This window comes from Misgurnus anguillicaudatus, chromosome 5, assembly GCF_027580225.2.
Source record: "Misgurnus anguillicaudatus chromosome 5, ASM2758022v2, whole genome shotgun sequence".
Classification (NCBI taxonomy): domain Eukaryota; kingdom Metazoa; phylum Chordata; class Actinopteri; order Cypriniformes; family Cobitidae; genus Misgurnus; species Misgurnus anguillicaudatus.
In genome coordinates, this window is record NC_073341.2 from 20,340,608 (window position 1) to 20,367,749 (window position 27,142).

General features: G+C 36.3%; 3 protein-coding genes across 4 annotated transcripts; all 3 read left to right on the plus strand.

The window, feature by feature from the left end:
* Positions 1-396: 396 nt before the first annotated feature.
* Positions 397-4,849, plus strand: LOC129414825 (uncharacterized). Of its 2 annotated transcripts, XM_073867348.1 has the most exons (7): positions 397-1,214; positions 1,816-2,809; positions 2,964-3,064; positions 3,220-3,270; positions 3,396-3,777; positions 3,874-4,050; positions 4,385-4,849. In XM_073867348.1, exons 2-7 carry the CDS (start codon positions 1,951-1,953, stop codon positions 4,468-4,470), a joined length of 1,656 nt encoding a protein of 551 aa, XP_073723449.1. In that variant the 5' UTR covers positions 397-1,214; positions 1,816-1,950; the 3' UTR covers positions 4,471-4,849. The 2 variants fall into 2 exon arrangements, with proteins under 2 accessions (XP_073723449.1, XP_073723450.1); XM_073867349.1 differs by lacking the exon at positions 397-1,214 and having other exon boundaries at positions 1,224-2,809.
* Positions 4,850-14,295: 9,446 nt separating this feature from the next.
* On the plus strand, positions 14,296-15,741 carry LOC129414229 (H-2 class II histocompatibility antigen, A-K alpha chain). The gene is made up of 4 exons (XM_055168211.2): positions 14,296-14,438; positions 14,811-15,062; positions 15,199-15,480; positions 15,562-15,741. The coding sequence occupies exons 1-4, from the start codon at positions 14,384-14,386 to the stop codon at positions 15,687-15,689; spliced, it is 717 nt and encodes a 238-aa protein (XP_055024186.2). The 5' UTR covers positions 14,296-14,383; the 3' UTR covers positions 15,690-15,741.
* A 1,541-nt stretch (positions 15,742-17,282) lies between these two features.
* Positions 17,283-21,783, plus strand: LOC129414227 (H-2 class II histocompatibility antigen, E-S beta chain). Its single transcript, XM_055168210.2, has 5 exons — positions 17,283-17,469; positions 17,613-17,882; positions 17,992-18,273; positions 19,807-19,926; positions 21,399-21,783. The coding sequence occupies exons 1-5, from the start codon at positions 17,385-17,387 to the stop codon at positions 21,467-21,469; spliced, it is 828 nt and encodes a 275-aa protein (XP_055024185.2). The 5' UTR covers positions 17,283-17,384; the 3' UTR covers positions 21,470-21,783.
* The last annotated feature ends 5,359 nt before the right edge of the window (positions 21,784-27,142 follow it).

Sequence of the window (27,142 nt, forward strand, 5' to 3'; positions counted from 1 at the left end):
AAAGTCTCAGATTAGTCTAATCTCATTTAGATTTTTGGATTGTCAGGAAACAACTTTTTGTTATGCCGAGATCACCAGAAAATAAAGTCATGATCACAAGAAAACAAGCAAGCAAAAATAATAATAATGCATGGCCTCTCTCGGCTTCCATACAATTTAGACAAAAAGAAAAAGGATAATTTCAAATAAAGGCATTAATTTATTTTAATTGTAATTGCAGTGTTTGGAGGAGACGAGAAAATCCCAACAAGTAAGATGAAAATGAAAGCAAAATGTGGCTTTAATCCTGATAAGTTTACATACATTATTCTTAATGCACAGCCACAGATAGACACTGGGTGGTGCTTGTGTACTTTTTACCTCATTTTATTTTTCCTTTGACACATGACATCACTTCTCATTTAAGCATTTTCCAATACAGAAAGCCAAGTTTTGACATACAGTTGATATATTGTATACAGTTAAATAAACAATACATTGACATTAAGTGACAAGTTTTAGACACATATTGATCACTTTAGTTAAAGCAATAATTTCATAACATTATTTATTGAATTGCAGGGTTGGGATCGAGATGTGATGATGACGGAATGGATTTTGTCCTTCCGGGTGCCGTGCCTGACATTGTCCCGAACAACAGATATTTGTTAGACAGACACGCCGGTAGTTCACATCAACGAGGAGGAGTAAAGGAGTTTACTCCTGCATTTGAGGAGGCGAACAGCCCCAAAGGTCAGATGGAAATTTTGTGTTCTTGACAATCTTTCAATCTGTGCCCTGTTTGTTTCTCAAAAGTTTTGTTGGCCCTTGTAGATACTAATATCTTACTACATTAAAGTCAGTAAAATAAAGCATCATACAATAAGAAATTATGTTTTTCTAGTGTGTTTTAAACTCTTATTTTAACAGCATTATTAATCCAAAAAATCATTGCTGTATTTTCAGGAATTTATTATAAAGAATTAGATACTCAATTACATATACATATTTGATTAAATTGTATCTGGGTGGACAGTTTGTTAAATGTGTTTATTAAGTTTTATCACTGACCACAGTTCTTTGTCATTCTCTTTTGTCATAATGAATTTTCTGATAATTTATCATTTGTTTTTCTTTTGTTTTTTGGTGTAGAAAAATCAGTAAAGAAGGCATGGAAGAATGTAAAGCACCCATGCCTTCAGAATGATAAGGTGGAAACACTGATTCCTTCAGAGGTTTGTTACATTACATTTACTACAACTATCTGTCCATTTATAGACATGTTTCCATCCAGGTTTTGTTATCGACCAAGTGAATATTCGTAAAAAAGGTTTTCTATTCAAATGGCGATAAAATTGTGTCCGTGGTGATGTCACGAATGAGGAAAGCGAATTGTCACATAAGTTTTTGTGTATTGCAAAAAAAATCTGACCTTGAGCTAATTATTTTTTTCTCTAATGCTTTTACAATTAAAGCTTAGCCAGGTCGAGTCTGATGTTTGTGGTCTCGGTAATTTAAAATAAATGTGCTTTCACCAAAGGGACCTGATTATGAGAAGAAAAATGTGAATATTTAAACATTAATAACATGAATCATTTTATGGAGAAGCGGTTGCGCGGGATGAAGATCTATCATGTGACATTACATTTATTTGTGTTAAAGCTATTTTTTTGACAAAGTGTTTCCAAAATATTTTTGAGGTATTGACATTGCGTTATGCGCTAAAGCTTTTTTGCCAAAAAAGCCTTGGATGGAAACATGGCTTCTAAACATGGCTAAAAACATTTATCTATCTGTCTGTCTGTCTGTCTGACCCACCTTTGGTCTTCTCCACAGCTTAATGCGGATTCAGCTAATCCTTATCTAAAGGATGATGCTGGTCTGGTGAGCTCTGAATTGCACACTGAAATCAAACCGGACAAACAACGAAAGGCTTTCTTTGGCTGTCTCTGGAGGGGCAAGGTGGAGTCAATGCCGACTCCCCAGCTTAAAGCCGATCCAGCTATCCCTAATGTTAGGGAAGTTGTTGATCCGGCATCTCAGTCAAAGACCTACGTTGGTCCAAAGAATCAAAAACAAAAGGCTTCAAAGAGCCGTAAATGTAACCTCCAGGGAGAAAAAGTGACTGTTGTGCCAACTCAACAGCCCAAGGCTATTTCAGATATTCCTGTTGGCATGGATGTTCCTGCTCTGGCCAGCCCCCAATCGAAAACAAAGATTCATCCGGATAGTGGCAAGAAGCAACACATCCTTGGAAGCTTCCGGAGGGGCAAAGTGGAGTCAATGCCGATTTCACAGATTGAGGCTGATCCAGCTATCCCTGATGCCAGGGAAGTTGTTGATATGGCAGATTCTCAATCAAAGATCGTTGGCTTAAAGAAACAAAAGGCTTCAAAGAGCCACTTATTTCACAACCCCAAAGTGAAAAAAGATGCCGATCCGGCTATTCCTGATGCCATAGATGGTGCGGATCTGGCCAGTTTTGATGGCATCGCTGCAGCTAATGCCAGGGTACAGAAGATAGGTGCCATTCCAGCCAATATCAGGCTAAAGGGTGGCGGAAATCCCGACCCAAATAAAGCTTCTGGGTCAAAAGATGATAAAGATGTCAGACCAAAAGCTGTTGGAAATCCCAGACATCCTTGGATTCCTAACCCAAGTAGAACTAAAAATCTTGGACCAAAAGAAGATGGAAATCCCAGGCCAAAAGCTCTTGAAAATCCCTTGCCAGAAGATGATAAAGTTGTCAGGCCAAAAATTATAAATCTTCATCAACATGCTTTTAAACCACCAAGCGAGAAGAAACCAGATGATTCCTTAGTGCCTAAAGGTGAGTGTACCGACTTCATTACTCCTAGGGTGGGTTTCAACAATATGTGAAATGATTTCTTGATCATATTCTTCTGTACCTGGAAATGTATGCTGTACCTTTCATCTGTGAGTATATGAGTGTTAACCTTATCATTTTTCTATGTGTTTTTCAGACACTTGTGAATCTAAATATGAACTGTTGAAGAATGAAGTGCTTGGGCGCGGTGGCTCTGGCAAAGTGTTCAAAGGGATCCGCAAATCGGATGGCACTCCGGTAATGCACTCGTATTCATATCAAACACAATGTTTGCTGAAACGATGTTTTAAAGTTTGTAGATCCTCAAACTTTAAAGTTATGTGTGCAGTGTCAGGTGAGCCGCTTCAGTCAGCTCAAGGGAAATTAACTAAGTGTTGTTTTTCTCTTTACAGGTTGCCATCAAGCAAATAATCAAACGAAAAAGTGAAATAACTCTTCAGATTGTAAGTTGTCATAAAATTTGATGAAGTGAAATAGACATAAAATAGACAGTATAGCGATTACGCACAAATACAATATATTTGTTTTATCTAATTGAATTGTAATTTGTTGACCATTTTTTCTCCAGCCCGGATACCCCAAACCGTTCATTACAGAAGTGGCGCTGATGCTTAAGTTAAAACATGCGCCCTTCTGCCCCAATGTCATACAGTTGTATGACTGGTACGAGACTAAACACTATTACATGCTCGCGTTGGAGTACCCTCAGCACTGCGAATCCTTGTGGGATTTTGTTAATAGTGAAAAAAAACTAAGTGAAAATACAGCAAGACATCTCATGCATCAGGCAGTACTGGCAGTGAAACACTGTCTGGATTCTGGAGTTTTCCATACAGACCTCCATGCCAGGAACTTCTTGGTGCAGAAATCAACAATGAGCCTGAAGTTAATTGACTTTGGGCTTGGACATTATCTTACGTATAAGGCCTATAATTCCAAAGACTTTATGGGTGAGCTGAATTTTTTTTTATAGCAGAGTATTGAAACCTGCTGTTAGTGCAGGGTCATCTTTTACAAAATGACTCAACATGATGTTTTGTGTACAGGAGGTTCATGTTGCACCCCGCCTGAGATTAAAATGGAAATGAAATACTACGCCGTGCCAGCAAATGTCTGGGCCTTAGGTGCTTTGCTGTACTTCATGGTGCTTGGAACTTTCCCCTTTCCTTTAAACGCCTTGTATTCTGGGAATCTGAAGTTAAAAGAGAAGGGTTTATCAAAGGGTGAGTGAAAATGACTTATCAACATGCACACACAAGACCTCTGATCAAATCCACAATAAATATTATCAGAGGATACAGTCTGTCTGGCAAGATGTTAGATTATATTGTGTTTAGCTAAACAGTCATTTAGTGGCTTGCCAATGTATTACATCACTGTGCCATCATCTTAACCTGAGGTACTGTCTGTCTGTGACCAGGTGCCCTTTAGATGATAGACAGACAGACTTTTTTGCAGTATTATTAAATGACAACAAAAGCGTCTCTTTATGCCATGATTATTATTGCCATTTGTGTGTCATGATGACTAACCAGGTCTCTCCTAAAACTTGTACAGAAATCTGTGGTCTGATTGAATGGTGCATGGCCCTGAATCCAAGTGATCGTCCGACGCTCGAGCAGATCTTGGATCATGACTGGTAGAGACAGGGGCGGAGTGGGACCCAAAAATCTACCAGGAAATTTCATAGACCACCAGCCCTACGTGGTCAAACAAAAAAATGGTTCGCTGTAAATAAGCAAATGCTGAAATCTAAAATTACAATAAAATGACAGCAAAACAACATGAAATACCAAGTGTAATAATTATTATTTAAAAGATCTTAAAGTCAACAACAATTCCCTAGTTTTACGTAAGCTAAAGCTTACTTTGGTTGCAAAGCAGTTGCTTATAAAATTATTAAGCCTGTTTGGAGAGAGATGTTTTATGTGACAAAATGTCAGTCATCGTGTGATAATGAAAATATAACGAGGCTTAGACTAACTTACATGTACTGAGCAGGTGTTGTCAGTGAACAGACTGTAAACTGTTGGCTAAGTTACATACACCCATGAAAAACTGAGGCTGATTATCTGGGAAACAGCAGTCAAGTTGTCATTGTTTGTGTCAAAGTTGTGCATTTGTTGTAACATTAAAACAGGAGATCAGACGTTACTTTGTGCTGCTCAAAATGATGCTCAGAGCTCCATTCCTCTGTGGGTGTGCGAGGCTATGCTTTTTTATTGGTTGTTGCGTTAAATCTTACCCAGATACAACAGTGCTATTTTCTGATTGGCTATTGTGTAGCCTCTATCTTTATTTTTTTGATTGGCTGATAGAACTCCAGGGGAGACGGGCTTGATAGAGAAAGCGATGCAGCCAGATACATTTTGAGCTCTTAAGCAGCATATTAAATATATGATAAATAGTTTTAGTGTGGCCGGAGTGCATGACTGAAAACACGGCTGTTATGAGACCAGCCCTCGCAGCCTTAAAACACTACCGGCCCAACGGGAAAAGTCCCGACTCTCCTGATTGCCACTCCGCCACTGGGTAGAGAAAAGCTACTCTTTTACAAAATGAGCTAGGTAACAGACAGGGGCGGACTGGCCATCTGGCACACCGGGCAGTTTCCCGGTGGGCCGACGTACTTTTTGGGCCGCTACATCTCATACTATCTTTGTCTGAGCAGCCCAGTTAGCGTCTTTTAGACAGACCGGCCCACTGACATTTAAGCAGCAGCCCATTGGTTCTTTTTTTTTAAATGACATTAAGCTGGCCCAATGACTGCCCAGCCCAGTCATCGTCCTTCTTTTCCTAGATAGACCGGCCCACTCAGCAGCAGCCCATTGGTTATTTTTGATTGACATTAAGCTTGCCCAATCACAACTTTGGTCTCTGCGCAAGCGAGCGTGCATCGTCGGTCAGTTCACGTGTCAAAATAGAGAGAGAGAGAAAACGCAAGGGAGGCACAGAAAAACTGCACGACAAAAAGAAACAGGCTTTTCAAGCAGACACTGCAAAATGTGTTAAAATTTCACAGCAGGACCTTCAACACGCGTCGCTGGTGATGATGATGATGATGGTGGCGGTGGTGGCCAGGGCCGGATTAACAAATTCTGGGCCCCTGGGCACAAAGACATCATGGGCCCCTCCCACCCCTCTTCCTATCAACTCCAGAGGCGGACACTAGGCTACTTAATTTACTTTTATGTAGAAAGTAAAAATACTTTAAGTTTTCGTATTTTATCAGTGTTTTTCTTTGAAAACATACATTCCTATTATCTTAATTTTAACTCCACTACATTTAATAATTTCAAGTTTTTGGTTTATATTTAATCTTTAAGTACATTAAACATCTAGGTTTTTTTTACTTTTACTTAAGTAAAAAGTACTTCCGTACTTTTACTCCAAAAGAAAGTAAAAGTACACAATATTTATGTAATTAGGTATTAAATCCATTTTAATATACAATATAAAAGGAATACACAGTATGATTCTATGCCTTAGAATGTACTTGTTCTGAGTTCGTTTTTTATTCTTGCCATTTGCGAAAACGAGTCAAAAAAGTCTTAGGCAGGGGCGTTGCTAGACATAAAGCTCTACTGGGGCACAGGCCCCCCATTTTTTGCTGACTTTTTTTGAAAGCCTGCTGTGTGCAAGAAGTGTGCAACACTTCTATACAATGTCTTTTGCTTAACCCACAATTCTACAGTGCAACAGTTACTGCGAAAGATACATATACAAGTGTAATCTTTATCATACCTAACATTATTAACATGTTTGGAGGCATAAATGGCATAGCATGTTTGGAAATAATGACAGCAGAGAAATATTTTCTACAATATACAATGATAGCAATTTTATCATTTTATGACTGCTATACTAAATAATCTCAGTCATAGTTACTGCTAACTGTTATGTAAGTTAGTGTCCTAGAGTTAAATATTAGTAAACTTAATACTAAATTCATTTGAAAATACAGAACAGTATAACACATACATGTGTTGATTTTCTCAGCAACAATGCAATTTTTTATAGACTTGACAAAAGGTTTTCCTGAGATTTTTCCTCTAATGTTTGAGACCTGACTGGGTGAGGATGTAGTTTGTCTAACCTCCCTTAAACTCATCATCTCTCCTTTCTTCTTCCCTTTCCCTGCTTTACACAAAACATTTCTGATGTACATCTACAGGTAAGGGATAATGTAGAGGCAGCCGGTAGTTATTGGGAAATAAGCCCCGACAGTGTGATCAGGACCCGACGCGAAGCGAAGGGTCTTGTATCACACTGAAGGGGCTTATTTCCCAATAACTACCGGCTGCCTCTACATTTTCCCGCTTATTACACGGCTACTTGCCACATAAGAAAAAAACTGGACATGAATATGAATTTGAAACATTTTATTGGCATATTTGTTTTAAATTAACATTTTTATCCTTCCGCGAAACTTTGCACAGATGCATAAAATGATCGTAATACCTTATTAAGATTAGTGATCGACCGATTTATTGGCTGGCCGATACATCGGGCCGATTTTAGCAGGTTTTAGGTGTATCGGCATCGGCCGATGCGCGGCTTGCGTTTGCCGATAGTTTTTCCCCGGCATTAATTACAGACAGGCGTCCACAGGCAGCTCTGTGTTGCTTGAGAGCTGCCTGCAGCCCGTGCATTGCCCCTCCCCCCCACTAGCAGAGCGGAGCTCTGTAAGCCTGCTCTGGTAAGTTTTAAACTTCAAAGCATCTTTTAACTGTTTGACTGAAATATTGCCATATACTTTGAAAGTGTAAACATGTTACTCTATATGTGCGTGCAACCATAGCTAAGTTTGGTGATCCAAATGGAAAACGCGAATGCCTATAAAATTGCTTGCCATTGTATTTAGGGAGCCTCAAATAGCTTTTAGGCTAACCGTATGCATACGGCAGCTGTTACGAGCACTGGTCATAGGATTAAATAATGCTGACGTTGTTCCGTGATTTTGTGGTATTTGTAGGAGTTTTATTCAGCGACCACCAGTCTGACGTTTGGTGCTCATAATGCCTCAAGCGAACGCAGGTCATGTGATCAACCGAACAGCTGATCATAGCTGGACAGGGTGGGTTTTAATTCTCATCTGCATAAATATATGTAGTAGTAAAAGGCTAAAAATCAATAGTTTGATAGCTGATAGTTTCTCGTCATTGTGGAGAGCGCAGTTCATGGTTGCATACGTTCATGGTTGTTAACGCGGAATTTCGCGAAATTTTCGTCAGCGAAAAAAAAAAAGAAATTCTTCGCTAAGCACTTAGTTCAGAGCAGTTCCCACATGACTGTTATGTGACCCGAGAAGTGTTATTTTGTAAGTTTTGTCAACATTTCCGTTCATTAAGAGCGCAAAGGTACATGCACTCTCTCATCCATGTCTCTCTCACTGCACCTCTCTCACGTGCACGCGCTCTACTATCTGACCGAAGTCTGAACACAAATCCTCATGTATTTGTTCAGTTTTATGCGTTTCAAGCGAGCTGAGGCAAACTAACTATCCCTCGCATTTATTATAGGACCCTAGGGTGTGTGAGATACAGAAGTGGGTAATGCATGTTATTCACAATTCTTTTTAAGTTGTTTTTTGATCAGTATTGCTGTTTACATTTCCCTTGTCTTCTTATGAAAGACATTTGCTCTACAAGAGATTAAGTTAAGTGCACTAAAACTTAGACCTAAGCATTAAATAGGTTGTAAATAGGTGGTTAGTTTCAAGGAAAAAGTACAGTGTTCCCCTTGTTATGCTGCTTGGTTGCTGCTACTGTGTGCAATAGTGTACTTATTTTATTTATGCTTAGTATTTTCAGCAGCACTGAATTTTCTTGTTCTACCTCACCTGTTTTTACTATTTGTTAAATATAGTTCAATAAATGTTCCTTTTTTAAATTAAGAGCTGTAACATTTGGTTTTATCATTGTGTCATTTTTATAATGTAAACTGAATGAGCAAAAGCAGTATCGGCTCCAAATGTCGGCTAAAGAAAATCGGCAGCCTGTATCGGTCATCGGCTAAGGCTGATGGAAAAAAATCGGTATCGGCATCGGCACAAAAAAATCCATATCGGTCGATCCCTAATTAAGATCCTCTGCTTCATACTTGTCTCCATTTTTTCTCTTTTAGCCAGTCTTCTGCCATTCTGTATTTTTTTGTGTGTTGGCTTCGTAACTGTCATGCTCTATTTCGTCAAGTTCAGTCTCAGTAAGCTGTCTGTGTCTTGCCGTGGTTGTCGAGTGTTTGTCACAAGATGGCGCCAAACAGACAGCAATCTTTATTGATCTTTATTGGCGCGGAGCGATTTTACTCGTGCAAGTAGTGCCGGCTATGCGTTATTATTTTGGAGCGGTTATTATTTGAAAAGAACGAACCTGCAAATGCCTCAACTGACCAATCAGAATCAAGCATTCCAGAGAGCCGTGTAATAAAAGCCAATAATGATCGAGTAATCAAAAAGATTATCATTATTATTAGAAACTTACTTTAGTCTGGTCATGTTTTCATAAGCTAACTCACTCGCGTGGCGTCACCTTTTGAATGCGGTTGTGCGCTGATGAACGCAAAGACACGCGCAGACATAGATATGTGCGTGCTCGCGTCAATGGGACTGCTTCGTCGCTTTTACAAGCGTAAATTGGGTAACTACATTGCATATAGACCCATTTTTGCCGCGATTGTCTTTGCAAAGGATTGCACTAGTTAACTGCCCCAGTAAAAGGGGTCTAGCGAAGCCCCTGGTCTTAGGGCAACAAACACACTGTCAGAAGTCGCTTGTCTTTTGTGCCCCACAAAGACGGGTCATTTATATTTCCACAGGTTGTGTTGAGCTGTTGACACTACCCAGCTAACAATTTTACGTTATAAAAACGTTCCCGGAACGTCTTACGAAAGTTTGGAAAACGTTTATTTTTTAACGTTCTTACAACGTTAAAAGCGTCCAGTTTTTTAGACGTGGTATTAACGTTAATGTGTGGTTATAAGAATGTTATTCAAAACGTTTTTAGAAAGGTTCAGTCTGTTGTTATATTAATGGTCTAATAACGTTTTTAAAAACGTTATTGAAACGTTCCATTCACCATTATATTCATGTTTTCAGAACGTTTTTCTAACGTTGGTAACAGGTTATAAAAACATTGTTTAAACGTTCTTACACAGTACAAATGTCCAGTTTTTTAGACGTAGTATTAACGTTATTGTTTGGTTACAAGAACGTTTTTAAAAACGTTTCTAGAATGGTTCGGTTTGTTGTTATGTTAATGTTCCAAGAACGTGTTTCAAAATGTTATTAAAACATTCCAATCACCATGATATTACTGTTCTAAGGATGTTTTTAAAACCGTTCTTGAAACGTCCATTTGCCATTATATTAATGTTCTAGGAACGTTTTGCTAACGTTTGTAACTGGTTACAAAAACATTCGGTTGAAACGTTCTAGGAATGTTAAAAACGTCCAGTTTTTTAGACGCAGTATTAACATTATTGTTTGGTTACAAGAACGTTTTTAAAACGTTTCTAAAACGGTTCGGTTTGTTGTTATGTTAATGTTCTAAGAACGTGTTTCAAACGTTATTAAAACATTCCAATCACCATGATATTACTGTTCTAAGGACGTTTTTAAAACCGTTCTTGAAACGTCCCTTTTGCCATTATATTAATGTTCTATGAACGTTTTTCTAACGTTTGTAACTGGTTACAGAAACATTCGGTTGAAACGTTCTTGGAACGTTAAAAGCGTCCAGTTTTTAGACGTACTATTTACGTTATTGTTTTTAAAAACGTTTCTTGAATGGTTCTGTTTGTTGTTACATTAATGTTCTAGGAAAAAGTTTCAAAACGTTATTAAAACATTCCATTCACCATGATATTAATGTTTTAAGGACGTTTTAAAAACGTTCTTAAAACATTCTATTCACCATTATATTAATGTTCTCAAAACGTTTTTCTAACGTTTTTCTAACGTTTGTGACAGGTTATAAAAACATTATGTTTTAAACGTTCTTAGAACGTTAAAAGCGTTCAGTTTTTAAGACGTAGTATTAACGTTACTGTTTGGTTATAAGAACGTTATTTAAACGTTTTTAGAAAGGTTCAGTCTGTTGTTGTAATAATGTTCTAAGAACATTTTTAAAAACTTTATTAAAACGTTCCATTCACCATTATATTAATGTTCTCAGAACGTTTTTCTAATGTTTGTAACAAGTTACAAAAACATTATGTTCTAAACGTTCTTAGAACGTTAAAAACTACGTTTTGACATTTTTATAAACTTTGTTTGGTTATGATAACGTTATTAGAAAGTTTTTTTAGAACGTTCCAGTCTTGTAATAAAAATGTTCCGATAACTTTAAAACATTATAATGTTTCATCCCCATTATATTAACGTTTTCCTAATGTTTGCATTAAATTATAAAAACTTTGCTGAAGGTTTTTTTGGTTATAAGAACATTATTCAAAACATTTTTAGAGGAACATTCAAGTCACTTGTCAGGGACAGAAGACAACAGAGGCAGAGAGTAAAATCAAACTGTTTATTAAAAGTTGTGGTAAATTGTAATGGTAAAAAATGAAAGTCCAGGCACAAACACACCACTCAGTCACAGGTGTATTCCAGAGTATCCAAAATGATCGTGATTAGTAATTGGGTGATTTTGATCTGGTGAAGTGAGTGAGGGAAAAACCTGGCAAATCCGTTACATCACTTATATAAACAATCTTTTTTTATATATATTTAAAAAAATAACATTTCTTTCACTTAAATATTCTCAAAGTTTTTTATGTAAATGTTATTGCAATTATATTTGTCTCTAAAATTCCAATATAGAAATTATACAATGGAAAGCTAAAAGATTAATCATTAGCCTTCCCCCCCACACAGTTGAGTCAAGACTGGAACATTGAAATAATCAATTAGATTAAAATAAAATGTGACTGAATCACAAAAACCAGTCATAAGTAGCACAGGTATATTTGTAGCAATAGCCAACAATTCATTTTATAGCTCAAATTTTTAGATTTTTATTTATGCCAAAAAGCATTAGGATATTAATCCAGGACTAGGCATTTTTATTTTTTTCTCATCCTTACATTTACTTAAATTTCTTTAAATCTAGGGCTGGGCCGATACAACTTTTTCATGTCTGATATCGATGTCCATACCATAACCTTGAGTATTTGTTGATACCTAAACCTAACCAGTTACAAACGTTAGAAAAACGTTCTTAAAACGTTAATATAATGGCAAATGGAACGTTTCAAGAACGGTTCTAAAAACGTCCTTAGAACATTAATATCATGGTGAAGGGAATGTTTGAATTACGTTTTGAAAGACGTTCTTAGAACATTAACATAACAACAAACAGAACCATTCTAAAAATGTTTTTAAAAACGTTCTTGTAACCAAACAATAATGTTAATACTACGTCTAAAAAACTGGACGTTTGTACTGTGTAAGAACGTTTAAACCTAATGTTTATGTAACCAGTTACAAACGTTAGAAAAACATTCTTAAAACGTTATGTTAAAAATGTTAAAAATAAATGTTTTCCAAACTTTCGTAAGACGTTCTGGGAACGTTTTTATAACGTAAAATTGTTAGCTGGGATACTGCATATCGGATCGACTCACCCCAATTTAAATCCCCAGAAGATACATTTTTATGCTAACATTTTTAGAGTATTCCACTATGCAATGGTAATGTTGTAATGCTAACAATACAATTATAACGTTTTCAATGCTACCATTTTAAGAACCTTACATTGCATACACAATGGTAAAGTTTTCAATGCTAGGGTATGAAGAACTTTCTGTTGACTATGCAATTATAATGTTTTTAATTTTACTGTTTTAAGAACGTTACATTACATACACAATGGTAACGTTTTCATCAGGGCCGCCTTAACCTAATGTTAAGAGGTTTTGTATGCCCCCCTTCCCCTCGATTTATGGTCTATTTTTTTTAAGTGTAATATCTAGGTAATCTACATATCAAAATACATTAGTTTCTTTGGGTGTGCAGAATGTTCTGATAACAAAGCAATTATAACGTTTGCAATGCTACCGTTTTAAGAACGTTACATGACATACCAAATGGTAATGTTTTCAATGTTAATGTTTTAAGAACGTTAACTTACATTAAATACACAATGGTAACGTTTTCAATGCTAGGGTGTGCAGAATGTTCTGCTAACAAAGCAATTTTAACGTTTGCAATGCTACCGTTTTAAGAATGTTACATTACATACACAATGGTAACGTTTTCAATGTTACCGTTTTAAGAACGTTACATTACATACACAATGGTAACGTTTTTAATGCTAGGGTGTGCAGAAAGTTCTGATAACAAAGCAATTATAACGTTTGCAATGCTACCGTTTAAAGAACATTATCTTGCATACAAAATGCTAATGTTTTCAATGTTGCCGTTTTAAGAACGTTACATGACATACAAAATGGTAATGTTTTCAATGTTAATGTTTTAAGAACGTTACATTACATACACAATGGTAACGTTTTCAATGCTAGGGTGTGCAAAATGTTCTGCTAACAGAGCAATTTTAACGTTTGCAATGCTACCGTTTTAAGAACGTTAGATTACATACACAATGGTAACGTTTTCAATGTTTATGTTTTAAGAACGTTATATTACATACACAATGGTAACGTTTTCAATGCTAGGGTGTGCAGAATGTTTCCTGTTTGCCTGTCCTGAGTGTTATATGATCTTGATGGTAAGGGTGACAAGCTTTAAACCACAAATCACAACCAGTCTTTCCAGTTTTGATTTAGAAATTGAGATGGTAAAATCCCCTTGCAATCCCATTTAAACATTATTTACTTGTATAGACTGAAAAAATAGGCTGGATTTACTTATAGTGCATCATTTTTGCATCCATTTTTTTTTTTTAAGTATTACATGGAATTTTAACCAATTTATGCAATTGCTCAAAATTTCAAGTAAAACTTTAAACGCTTTAAAAAGTCTCACAAACTTTGGTCTTACTGTACTAATATAATATGGCTCATTTTAATTGTAGCTTGCAGAATTTCTGACCTGGTTTATCCAGCAGTACCAGCATCTAGTGGTAAATACTGTACTAAAACAGTTCACATAAAATAATTAAGTCCATACTCTACCTTATATATAAATATGAAAAATTTTGTAAAAAATATTTTATAAGATGTAAAGGTTATATTATCATTGTAAAACACTGCGGGTAACTAATACTACATATTTAACCAAGTTATTTAAAGTTTGTAATTTCAGTTTCAGTTTAAGGTTATATTACTCAAAGTAGGTGAGTTGAGATAACAATTTAATTGTGTTAACAAAACAACATTTTTATGTGAAACAAATAGCCACAATCAAGTTAAGTTAAAACTTATATAAAAATCTGTGTACTTTACCTAGAAACTATCATGTCACAGGATTACAGCACAGCCTATTGGTTGACTGCTTAGGAGGAAAACAACCTTTCTGTACGGAAGGGTTTAGCTTCTCATGAAAACATACTGTTTGGGAGCCATGCATGTCCGGTGTGTTTGCTGATCTAGTTTAAAATGGAAGGACTTATAATAACACTCATCATCACCTGTGTCCACATTGAGGCCCAAAGTAAGTCAAATCATATTCATGTTTCATCATGTATTTTTTGGTAACATTTATATGGTGGTATAGATAAACATGAAATGACTTAATCAATATATTAAGTTGCAGTAAATCAAAACTTGATTTAAGATTTAGGTCAAAAGTAGCTGCACATCACATGTTGCTTTCACAGTAAATATAACGTAAGGTGTAAGGATTGTTTTAAATATACATTAGTCATCAATGCATTTATATAAATGCTTTATCTTTCATGTCATCATTTATCATTTAAATCACTAAATCATTTACAAATTAATCAAGATCAAAATTTTCAGTATTTAACAACAAGCCAATTTTTTGAAGCTGTGAAATAAACACCATCTAAATAATAAACTTTAGGTTATCATGAATATGGAGTGATTAAAACATGTGGAGACAATATAAATCTAGACGATTTTCTCGTCACACTTGATGATGAACTGGTGGCACACGTGGACATGGAGAAGAAGGAGAACGTTTACACAGTACCTGATTTCATTGGCCCTATTCAGTATCCCTCACTGTATAAGGATGCCTTAAGAGCTTTAGTTATTTGCAAAGAAGCAGTTGAAGTGTTAAAAGGAGCGTATGTCAATTCATCAGAGCAAATCGGTAAGTATTTCACACTCGCTTTACATTACTATAAAATTGTATTTGTAAATTGTATTTATTTACTTAAATAGTAAATAATAGACATGAAATTGCCAACTCCATGGAAAAGATGGTTGTTTTACTGTATCTTCTCTAGAACCTCCCTGGAGTTCAGTTTATACCAAACAAGATGCAGTGTTAAACGTTGAAAACACACTGATCTGCCACGTTACTGCGTTTTTTCCTCCACCTGTCACAATTACATGGACCAAAAACAATTTGAATGTGACAGACGGTACAACTCTCAGCCGGTATTATCCAAACAAAGATGGGACCATGAATGTGTTTTCTAGATTGAGTTTTATTCCAGTGGAAGGAGACATATACAGCTGCACCGTGGAGCACAAAGCTCTCGAGGAACCTCAAACTAGAATATGGGGTAGGTGTGTCTTTAATACAGTAAAATGACATGTGGACTATGATATCATGATATCACAAACTGTGTGTTGATCTTTTACAGAAGTAGAGATAAAGGAGTCCAGTTATGGTCCATCAGTGTTCTGTGGAATTGGACTGAGTTTTGGACTGATAGGATTTGCTGTTGGAATTTTCTTTATTGTCAAAGGAAGCAACTGCAACTCATACTGACAACAACTACAACTGACATCTGGTGTTTGATTCTTATATAAAAGATGACATTTTTTATTCATGCTGATTTTTTCTCATGTTTTTTAAGGTTAATTTAATTGAAAACATATAGGGGCGCTTTCCCGGACCAGGATTAGCTTAATCCAGGACTAGGCCATAGTTTAATTGGAAAATATAACTAGTTTTAACAAACATGCCTTACTAAAAACATTACCTGTGTGCATTTTGAGGTAAAACAAAGGGCCCTGATAGATATATAAGTGCAAGTTGTTTTCAGTTTGGAGAGCTCTTAAAAATGTTTAAGTCTAGGACTAGTCTAATCCCTATCCGGGAAACCGCCCCATAAGACTTTAAATAGAAACGCGAAATCCCATACCAACTTGTAGGGACAATACAAGGCCGTTCAACTTGCCACATAAAATATGTCAGTATCTCCAATGTCCATAATACACTTTAAAAAGTAACTTTGCTGCCTTGAAATTTTTTTGTTGAATCAACTTAAATTTATAAGTTATAACAACTCACCTGTAGTTATAACAACTCATCTCTAGTCAAGATAAATAATAGTAAGTTGAAATGACTTAAATCCGAGTTGATTCAACAAAAAATTTTAAGGCAGCAAAGTATTTTTTACAGTGTGTAAAAATTACTTCAATTGGTATCACCTAAAAATTTTAACATTTCTCTCACTTTAGGTGAAAACTTAGTTGAAAATATATAAATATTTCAGGTTTTACAAATTGAAGTATTTTTTTTACGTTTATCCAACTTGGAGACATTTATAGTGTATTGTGGACATTTTACTTATAATATTTTACTTTTAATATTTTAAGTTCCAACTTTTTACAGTGTAGATGAAAGTATCCTATAAAATCACTTCTCTTTAAATTGTCAATGCATTTACATGGCAATAAATGCAATGAGCTCAAAGGTTACATTTAAAAATCTGTTTTGAATTATGATAAAGTAGAGCTTTAAATAATCGCTGTAAAAAGTCTTTGTTTCTTTATACCTTATTTTTGTAATTTTTTTGTGCATTTTTTTGTGTGTGTACTTGTAATAAACTATATAAATCCTGCACAGAATTTAATAAAAACTAATTTAAAAAAAACTCCATCAGAATAGACAATGAGGGTTTGGAGGCTGTCACAACACAAGTATAAACAACAACCACAAACAGGAAAAATCTTTAAATGCTTTATTAAATAATACAGGAACTCAAAAGAAACTGAACTACAGAGCAACTACACAAGACACATGTGAACATAATGGGTAACAGACTAGTGACTAATGAACTTAAACAAGAACTGACAAGGACTATAGCAATAAACACAAAACTGAAAGCAACTTTGAAAACTAAATATAATCCTGACAGTGGTGGGGAAGTTCTTGGCAAAAACAGAAATATTCTGCATTTTAGTCATTGGACTTTACCTCAAAACTACTAATATAAATGAACAATTCATTTTTAACAATGACATTTATCAAAAAAAAAAGAAATCAGCAAAAAACTTTCACTTCATTATTTAACTGTTGTGCGAATGCATGTCCAGATTAAGTTGCTTAATCATGTGACCTTTGTGTGGGTTTGGCGTAAGTCTGAATTTCCTGTTTGATATGTCACAATGTGAAACTTGGCTGGATCACTGGGATGGCAGGTTTTTGTTTTAACTGAACCCGTGCTCATTATTCTGTATGCCAGGACAACAGCGCTCATTAAAAATGCAGTATAACTTTGTACTACACTTTGCCATGGTTTTGCCTGCTTTGTTTAAAACAGGTAAGACAAATGATATGCCTATATATTTTTAAGTAATAGAAAGACAGTGGAACAGGATATTCAAATTTAAAAAGATGGCTTTAAAGTTAGAGGAAATGCTATGCTGTGTTCCTGCATAATGCCTTTATCGTTGCTTTTTGTAGTTCATGGACATTATGGATATTATGTACTTCTCTGTCGTGAACTTGGCTCGCTGGAAAATGTTGAGTTTATCTTCTCAATATACTACAACAAGGCTGAACTGATAAGATTCAACAGCACCGAGAATAAGGTTGTTGGTTACACTGAATATGCAATGAAATGGGCAGATGATTTTAATGCAAAACCTGAGTGGCTACAAAAGGAGGGAGAAAAAACTGTGGCAAGCTGCAAGAGCTATGGAGCGCAGTTTCACCCTTTGATAGATAAAACAGGTGAGATACTTCAGAGCTTTGTTATAATGACATCAGTGACAAACCACAAAATGGGGCAAACATGATAATCAGTATAAAAGGCATAAATGTTATCCTTTCATGCTTACAGTAAAACCAAAAGTCACTATCCAATCAGTAAGGCAGGCCAGTGATAAACATCCAGCCATGTTGATATGCAGCGCTTATGACTTTTACCCAAAACTGATTAAAATGTCCTGGTTGAGGGACGGTGAGGTGATAAAATCAGATGTGACCTCGACTGAAGAGCTGGCTGATGGAGACTGGTATTATCAGATCCACTCCCACCTGGAATATTTCCCAAAACCTGGAGAGAAGATCAGCTGTGTAGTGGAGCACCCCAGCTCCAGTAAACCCATCATCTACCACTGGGGTAAGAACATTACTCTTTTGAGCAACGTTTGCAACCAAACTGTTTAAACACCATTTGCTTAATCCGTCTAGTTTTTAAAAGTAAGACTTTTTGTCAGGAATAGAGAGGACAGAACCCAATTGCAGACAGCTCTGAACCAAAAATACAACATAAACTCGAGGGGTTAAGCAAGGCAAGAATTAAATAATCACAGACAGTGTAAAACAAGACAGACTCCTGGCGGTGACACACAATGATCCAGCACAAGACATCAGACACATTGGCATTAAATAGGGGAGAACTAAACTAAGGAACGAGGACACACGGGTGAAGGGCGTTAACTAATAGAGGGTATGCACTGATGTCACTTTTTCACGTGACCACGCCGGAGCTCGCCCTGTTTAGTGGCAAATGATTCAACAAAATGACTGGTTTTCATAGCGGCTGCTGCGAAATGCACCAGTAAACTGACTATTATTAGCTTAAATTGAATTTAGTTGGCCTTAACAGTCTCCCTAACAACAGTCTGTGGACATTGGCATATGGCCAGACATTGCTTTCCCTGACACATTATGTTTGTCTTACCTATAGCACTAAAAAACCATCCCACCTTTGTACACAAGGCTCATCATAATGGTTGTTTTTTTAATGAAGGCTCACTGACAAAACTTTGTAATTACACAGAATTAGAGTATTAATTTATGTGCATTTCATGTATTTTTTGTAAGACTTTTTATCTCAAAATTGTACATACCTGACACATGGCTACTGCTACTCATTTACTTCTCCTTTGAGTGTCAAAACATTTAACAAAATGGCTGACTGTTCTAGCGGCGGCCACGGAAATGTCAGTATAACTGTTAGTTGCACTTGATAGTGACCCTAGCAACTTGTCAACCTACCTGTGGTCAGTGGACGTTGGCATGGACGATCCATTTACTTCTCCTTTTGGTGTTTTTTGTAAGTCTGTAAAACGATAGCTCCGAGTTCTTGTTAAAGCAACACTATGTAGTTTCCATGTAAAATTGACTTACGGCTCCCCCATGTGGTTGAAAAGTGCAACAGTGCCTGGTATCAAACACTCTTCTGCAGGCAGGGGGAGGGGCGGGGCTGTGTGCTCTACCCTCCACCTCGACTTTCAGAGTGTGCTTGTAGCAGCTAGGAGGTTGCTCAGGTTGCAGCAGCAGTACAATTTGTCCAGTTAAGAGTTGTTCTATCACTGAAATAATGTGACGTCACAGGCATACCCTCTATAATGAATAATTAACAAGGAAATGAGGGGGCGGGTCTAGACTTAAGGTACACTTAAGGTCTAGTAGGAGGTACAAAAAACAAACACAAGCCATGTGACGTTCCACACAAACCAAGACAAGTGAGGGCTGCCATGACCCTGTCACATGAAACACATGAAAAGACATACAGGGCTGACAGGATCATGACACTCTGTGTTTCATTGTGTTGTTTTTTATAATAATTTCTTTCTGAATTCTGGTGCTTGGGCACCGAATAACAAGACGACAAAAAAGTAAGACAGAATCTTGGTTTGTTTTGCAGATTCCTCTTCATCTGAATCTGAGTCTGATAAGATAAAGATCATTGCTGGAGCTGCAGGTCTTGTGGTGGGAATCATCATGATTGTTGGAGGACTCATCTACTATTTAAGAAAACGCAATGGTTAATATTCTTTTTAATATACATTTATATTTTATATACAGTAGGTAAAATAAGTATTGAACATGTCACCATTTTTCTCAGATAACAAAATTTTAAAGGTGCTCTTGTCATGAAAATTTTACCAGATGTTGGTAAAAAAGATCCAATCCAAACATGCAAAGCAATTCAAACCATAGATGTTTTTTTTAAATTAAGTTGTGAGTAATAATGATAAAGTATTGAACACATTGAAATGCATTTAATACTTTGTACAAAAGCCTTTCTTGGTAATGAAAGCTTTGACATTCCTACTATATGGAGAAATTAGTTGCATGCATTGCTCAGGTGTGATTTTGACCTTTTCATTCTTTCACACAAACAGTTTTCAAATCTTGAAGAATCTGTGTGTGATTTTTAGTTCTTTCTATAGATTTTCGATTGGATTCAAGTCAGGTGATTGGTCTGGCCATTCTAGCAGCTTTATTTTCTTTCTCTAAAAACCAACCGAGAGTTTTCTTGGCTGTGTGATTGGATTAGGGTTTACCAATCATGAGATGTTTCTTGCATGACACCTTGGTAATGAGACATTATTTTATAGGCCATCAGTTGGGACTGAACCAGCTAATATTATTTGCCTTGACAAGGGGCAGGATTGCTTTTTATTACTAGCCATGTTTACATCACCATGATTTTATGTGCATTTTGAAGTATTGCATCAAAAACGAGTGATTGAAACAGCAAATTTCAAATAAAAATCCCTTAATTCGCAAAAAAAATATATATATTTTCGCTTGAGATGGTTTTTGATTTATGCGAAATGAATAAATGCAAAAAAAAGGGAAATGGAAACGCATTTGCCGAATTAATTCTGACATAGCGAACATTAAACCTTAAATTGTCTTTAACATTTATGGGGCTCAACATCATCTTAATGCCCTTGCAGCTAGTGCCTTCATCAAAAATATTGCATTCCTTCTTCTGTACACAGCATTAAGTTTGGCAATTACAAGCTGGACTGCTAGTAAATTTATAACTTTGCCCGTCGTGACTACGTGCAGTCATGTCTCCATTTTCCACACGTACATTGTTTTTTTTACTGTTGGTTACTAGGTTACCAATACCACCAACATTGGCTTGAACAACTGGATGAAAACGCACCTAATATGCATTTGTTTGTTTTTTTAAAAAGATACGCTTCACATTTGGATGGAAACCCAGCTGTCTTTGCTATCCAAGTCTTTTTGCACCTCCTTTTTTTTTAGGGGTCCTAAAGTTTTGCTTTTGTCATTTTACATCATTACACACAACTTAATTCATGGACATATGGTTTGGTGTGGGTTGCATATTGTTACCAACATCTGGTGAAAATTTCATGTCAAGAGCCCATTTAGAAATACAGGATTTTAACTGAGAAAATGATGTGTTCAATACTTATTTTTCCTGCTGTAAATCTACATTTATTCAATATTAATTGATGTACTTTTCTTTATTAGCTCATGTTAATACAGCTACAGTTCAGGACACCAGACTCACCCAACCTTTGCAGACACCGGCTGGAGATTGAGTGACAGACTGTAATGCATCAAACCTTGGCAAAGGTCTTCAAAAAAAAGAAAAAAGAAAATAAACAAATATAAAATAAGAATAAGTAACACTATAAAATAAGTGTTTACAACAAGTGTTTACAAGTGTTTGAATGAGATTTAGTGTCTGCTTGCAGAAAACGTTCAAACCTCCTACATCCTGCCCAGTCACTTTGCACCTTGTCTTATTCCTACTATGGAAGTCAATAGACACTATCTGCTGTGTGTTTACCATCATTTCTCAAAATATCTTCTTGTGTGTTCATCAGAAAAAAATAAATGTTGTTTAAAACAACGTGAGGATGATTAAATTGTCGTGTATTTTTTCAGGAGAATCAGAGACGGTTGAGATGTACAATTCTCTTCAAAGTATTTTATTAAAGAATTGTGTCAGACAGCTTGAAACACAATACTGGTCATAGGGTGTACACCTGGTAAAATGATAATGACAATGACCCCGTTCTGAGTTTTTCCAGCATATTATATAGTGATCAGATAGTGGTCCAGCAGCCCCTGCCTTTCTTTCACTCTGTACTATCCCAATGCTCAGCAGACTCTTGCCTTTAGGCCCCTTAGCTCCTTGTCATAACTCATGACAACTTGGTGATGCTGTGGCTTTATCTCTGTTCCCTTCAAGACATACATAAATCCTCACACTGGTGGTAAAACAGTGTCTTTGTTCTCTAACGCATCATACAACCATTTCGCTATCCTTACCAAGGACACCCTTATCTCCTCCAGGCCCAGCTGTGGAACTACACATTCATGTTCAAGCAACAGAGAGACAACTTTATTCATGTAGACATTAACCATGTAAACACATTAAAAGCATACCATATAAAACATCTATACTAATCTGTAAGATAAAACACTCAAAGTTTCTCTACCATATATCCCCCCCTTCGGAAACTAAATGTTTTCGATAACCACCCTGCAAATACGACTGCTGACAGCAGAGAAGCCGGGCTAGGTACTTTAAAAAAAGAAAACCTATAAAATTATAAAATTAGGGCCAGACCCTCAGTCACTTCTCTAGTTTCAACAGTCATTTCACACGAGTTATCCTTTAAATGATAATTAATAACCTGTAAAAAAGAGTAATGATTAACAACATGTAAAAAAAAAACATAACATTTAATTTTGGATTAAAAGCAAGCATATTATCTTTTCAAAAAATTATTTTCACTTTCTGGTAAGCCGTGCTAGGTAGATGTTTTACCTCCACCCCCAGGAGATTCCTGGACCATCAGTCACTTACCAGGCTTGTTACACTGTCATCACACCGTGGACAGTGATGCTTAAAACCATCCCTTTCCCTATTTTACACACAATGCAGGTTTGCAACTTGCATTACTAATATAAGATTATAACTTGTCATAAAAATAATAAATGCAAAAGATAATACCTTGTTAATAAATGATAACAAATACAAAAAAATGATAAATGTTAATAAAAAATAATAAATGCATTAGTATAGGTGACACCCTATGTCCAGTTTAACATGACCAGTAACATAATGATTCTCACATGAGAGTGTTTTGCTCTGGTGGGCAGTCCACACAGAGTCTTTCTAAGAAACATGAATTCTATATGTATACGTGTAGGGTGCATCTTCCAGCTTTCGACGGTCTTCAACCCATGCGCTTTGCACGCGTAGAGGGCCGTGTGAGGGAGGAGGGTACTAGAGCCTCGTTGGTTCCCCATCACACATGGATGTTGTCCTCAAATTTATCTCCCTCGTCGTCCTCATTAATTTGTACCCGTCGGTACATTATCTTACCCATTCCTTTGTCGATAGTTTTCTCAATCAAACCCCTGATACATGGTATGCAACAATAACCACACAATACAGCTACAGCAGTTGACATCAGTAAAGAAGTTATCAGTGTACTCCATTTCCCAAACCATTTTCCATCATTTTTGTAAAAAGGTCATCTATTCCAGCATTCTCAGCCAATTCATTAGACAAGGCAGTCAAAGCCCTTATAATGCTCTCATCGGGGCAGTATTATAAAATATAAATTTTCAGCATCCATCATCTATAATTTTTTTAAACACCACCCTTTTCAGCCAACCACATATCTAATGCCAGCCTGTTTTGTTGTGCCATCAGTGACGTTAGTCCCATTTGTTCAGTTATCCCCTTAACGTAATACAATTAATTAATCCAATCCACATTTTTATTGAGGGTTGACCACCAGAACTGACCCAAAACTTACAACAATCTGATTTCTCACTTTGTATTCATCTGGCACCCCCCTTGGAACCCCTATGGCATCTATATACTGTACACTCTATATACACATATTATCATAAGATCCACCAGGCAGATTTCTTTTCTGTCTGTTAATACTCTTCACAGTTATTTTATCATTTAGGCCCCCAAAATCAGGTAATGAAAACATTTGAAATGGCATTATTAATTGTACAAGGGTACAGGTTCCCTTCCAATTTACTCTCGAACTTGGGCTCTGTTTACACGTACATGGTTATATTTAAAAACTGAGACATTTACCTTCGTTTGTGCCCCTCGTTTACATGCAAACGGAGAACTCGTCTCTGAAACCGATTGTTTCTAAAAACTCCGGCCAGAGTGGAGATCTTGAAAATCTTCGGTTGCACGGTTGCATGTAAACTGAGACAAATGGATGTTTAAGCAGGCAACGTAACAGAGTATGCGCCAGAGCTCGCACCTACGTCAAAAGTGCGACCTATGTTTACATGTGACTGTTACTCTGAATGCTTCCAAGTTCGTGCAAACTCGTTTCGTGTGTTTGTATTTGCAAATACAGCTGCTCCATTATGTCGAGGCGCAGAGACGAGTGCTCGGAGGTCAGCAATTTTACGCGTGTTTTACTTCATGCGGCGCTGCAAAAATCGACAGACGGATGATGTCAAAGTCATCACCACCTTCTCTTGATGGCATATATGCACGGGTATGTGTAAATAAACACTTTTCTGAAAACTGACATGTGTGCACGATATTATTTTTGAAACCGGAGAGGTTGAAATGTCCGTTTATGAAAATAGCCGCCCACGTGTAAACATAGCCTTGGCCTTAAATTCATGTCAACACACATCCACCATTCGTCTGCCCTTCCTGTGGTCTGGCCTATAAACCAGCTTGCCTTGTATCCCTCTTTGTCATTTGTAACATCAATTTGACTGTGGCACCACCCATCTGTAAAATTTTCGTGTCCCATGGTTCTTTTAAAACGTGTATAATTACTCTTATAAGCCTGTACATTTGGTGGGAAAAACATTTTCATTATTAGAACAAATAAACAACATTCATGCAATCTTCATCCTCCATATCCTTAAATGCTTTGATCATACATTACCCATTCATTGTGATCTCCAAATCCAGTTTCTATGGTTCATCACATCACTATCTAAAAAATAAGGTTACAGTGTTTATTTATCATATGGTTATTTCAACAAGATGACATGGAGACAGTCGCCGGGGGTTGTCTTCTCAGGTACCTGGATGCAATGAGAATTATGATACCACAATTTGGAAACTTTTACCTTAACAGCTGTTGGGCTAGCTTCTGTGACCTCATACGGGCCTTCTTGTCTGGGTTCATCCCATTTACGCTGGTACACTTTGATCTACACCCAGGTTTCTACAGGAAAAGGTGTTGCAGTTTCTTCATCACCAGGTGTCTCTGTGGTCCTGCTTTCAATCTGTAAAATAGCTTTATGTTTTCTCATTAGTTCAGCAATATATTCATTAACCCTCTGGGGTCTAAGGGGTTTTGACATGCACTGACATTTGTGCTTTTTTCAGTTGCTTAAAAACATATAAATGGCAAAAGTCTCAAAACACTGAGTTCAGCACAAACTGGGCTACAATATTATATGATCAACATGTATGTACATGTTTGTATTTTTGAGAGAAAAATGTTTATGCGTGGTTTTGAAAAAGCTAAATTTTTAAGTCAGTGATACAAGTCCACAAAACTCAATTCTAAACATGTTTTCCCAAGACTTTCCAAAACAGGATCTAGTAGTCTAGAGTTTTTCTTCAAAATGATGTGAAAATCATCTGGCCTGCTCATTCACGTGAAACAATATATTGATTTACAATTTCTAAGACACATTTGCTTGGGAAAGGCCGTATGCGTGGAGGCATGAAAGCTCCTGAATAATCAGTGATTGACAGCTGAGGAACAAAACAGTCGCATAATGAGCCACATAATGAGCCTTGTAGGAATGTTCAACAGGAATGTAACTTTCTCTGTAGTAAAACCATGATAAGGTTTACTTGGGAATTTATAACAAAAAAATTATATATATATATATATATATATATATATATATATATATAATGTGTGTATATATAGAAATATTTTCTATTAATTTCACAAGTATACCTTTTAAAACCATAGTAATCATAGTAAAGGTACTGTTAACATGATAAGGTTTACTTAGGAATTTATAACAAAAAAATTATATATAATGTGTGTAGAAATATATAGAATTATTTTCTATTAATTTCACAAGTATACCTTTAAAAACCATAGTAATCATAGTAAAGGTGTTACCATGATAAGGTTTACTTGGGAATTTATAACAAAAAAAGTATATATATATATATAATGTGTGTATATATAGAAATACATAGAAATATTTTCTATTAATTTCACAAGTATACCTTTAAACACCATAGTAATCATAGTAAAAGGTACTGTTTGGCCATCGTAAAAATTAACACAAGTATAGTTTTTGGTTGGCCAGCGACAGGTTTACTTTTGTGCAGTAAACAACTCTAAAGAAGAACTGCCTATTGTGTCTGGACTCTTATTTGTGTTTTAGTAATCATTATAGTAGAAACACACACAACAAGGGACAAGCGTGACAAACTTGTTTGTTTACAGCCGCCGCCGCCATTACTCCCTCACGTGTTGATCAATAAACCAGTAATGCGAGTGATCCTGTGTTTAATAAACTTGCTGTGCGGAGATATAACCTTAGACGCAAGTAAATAAGGATTGTACTGTTTGCAATCGTGTATTTTATATGAATACCAAAAACCGCATTGATTTCCTGACTCGTGTGTTTGTGTGCATTTCCCCTCGCGTGAAATGTTTGACGGAAGAACAAAGAAACACTCGCGTCTGGAGATATTGACACACATACGCAAGTAAATAAGGATTTAGATGTCATGTTTTGGTGCATTCGGATGAAACAACAAGGAATGGAGAGACTGTATTGTGGATTGCGTATCCATTTACTGCAGGAGGCACAAGTTATGCATATGGATGTCTCTGCTCACTCACTTCAATGGCGCGGGGGCGTGGCGATCTCTTCTCATTACAGATAATCAGGTAACATTAGAAAGACGGTCTCTCTCCTACTTCTCATACAGTTTACACCGAATGACAATATATGTTTTCGATCTCACTTACATCATTTAAAAGCTGATATTCCAAGCATTATGTAGACATTTATCTTTTGTTTCTTTGACATGTATTCGTTAAGTTACAGTTAATTTTTCTGACGCGTTTGAGAAAGGACTTCCCTGAGGGAGAGAGAACAAAAAGTGCATCATGTTTATTTTCTTAATTTTGCGTAAAGCACAACATTCTGTTTTTATTGGGAGTGGACAGAAAAAAATAGACACTTTAACATTTTAAATGATGTATAAATCA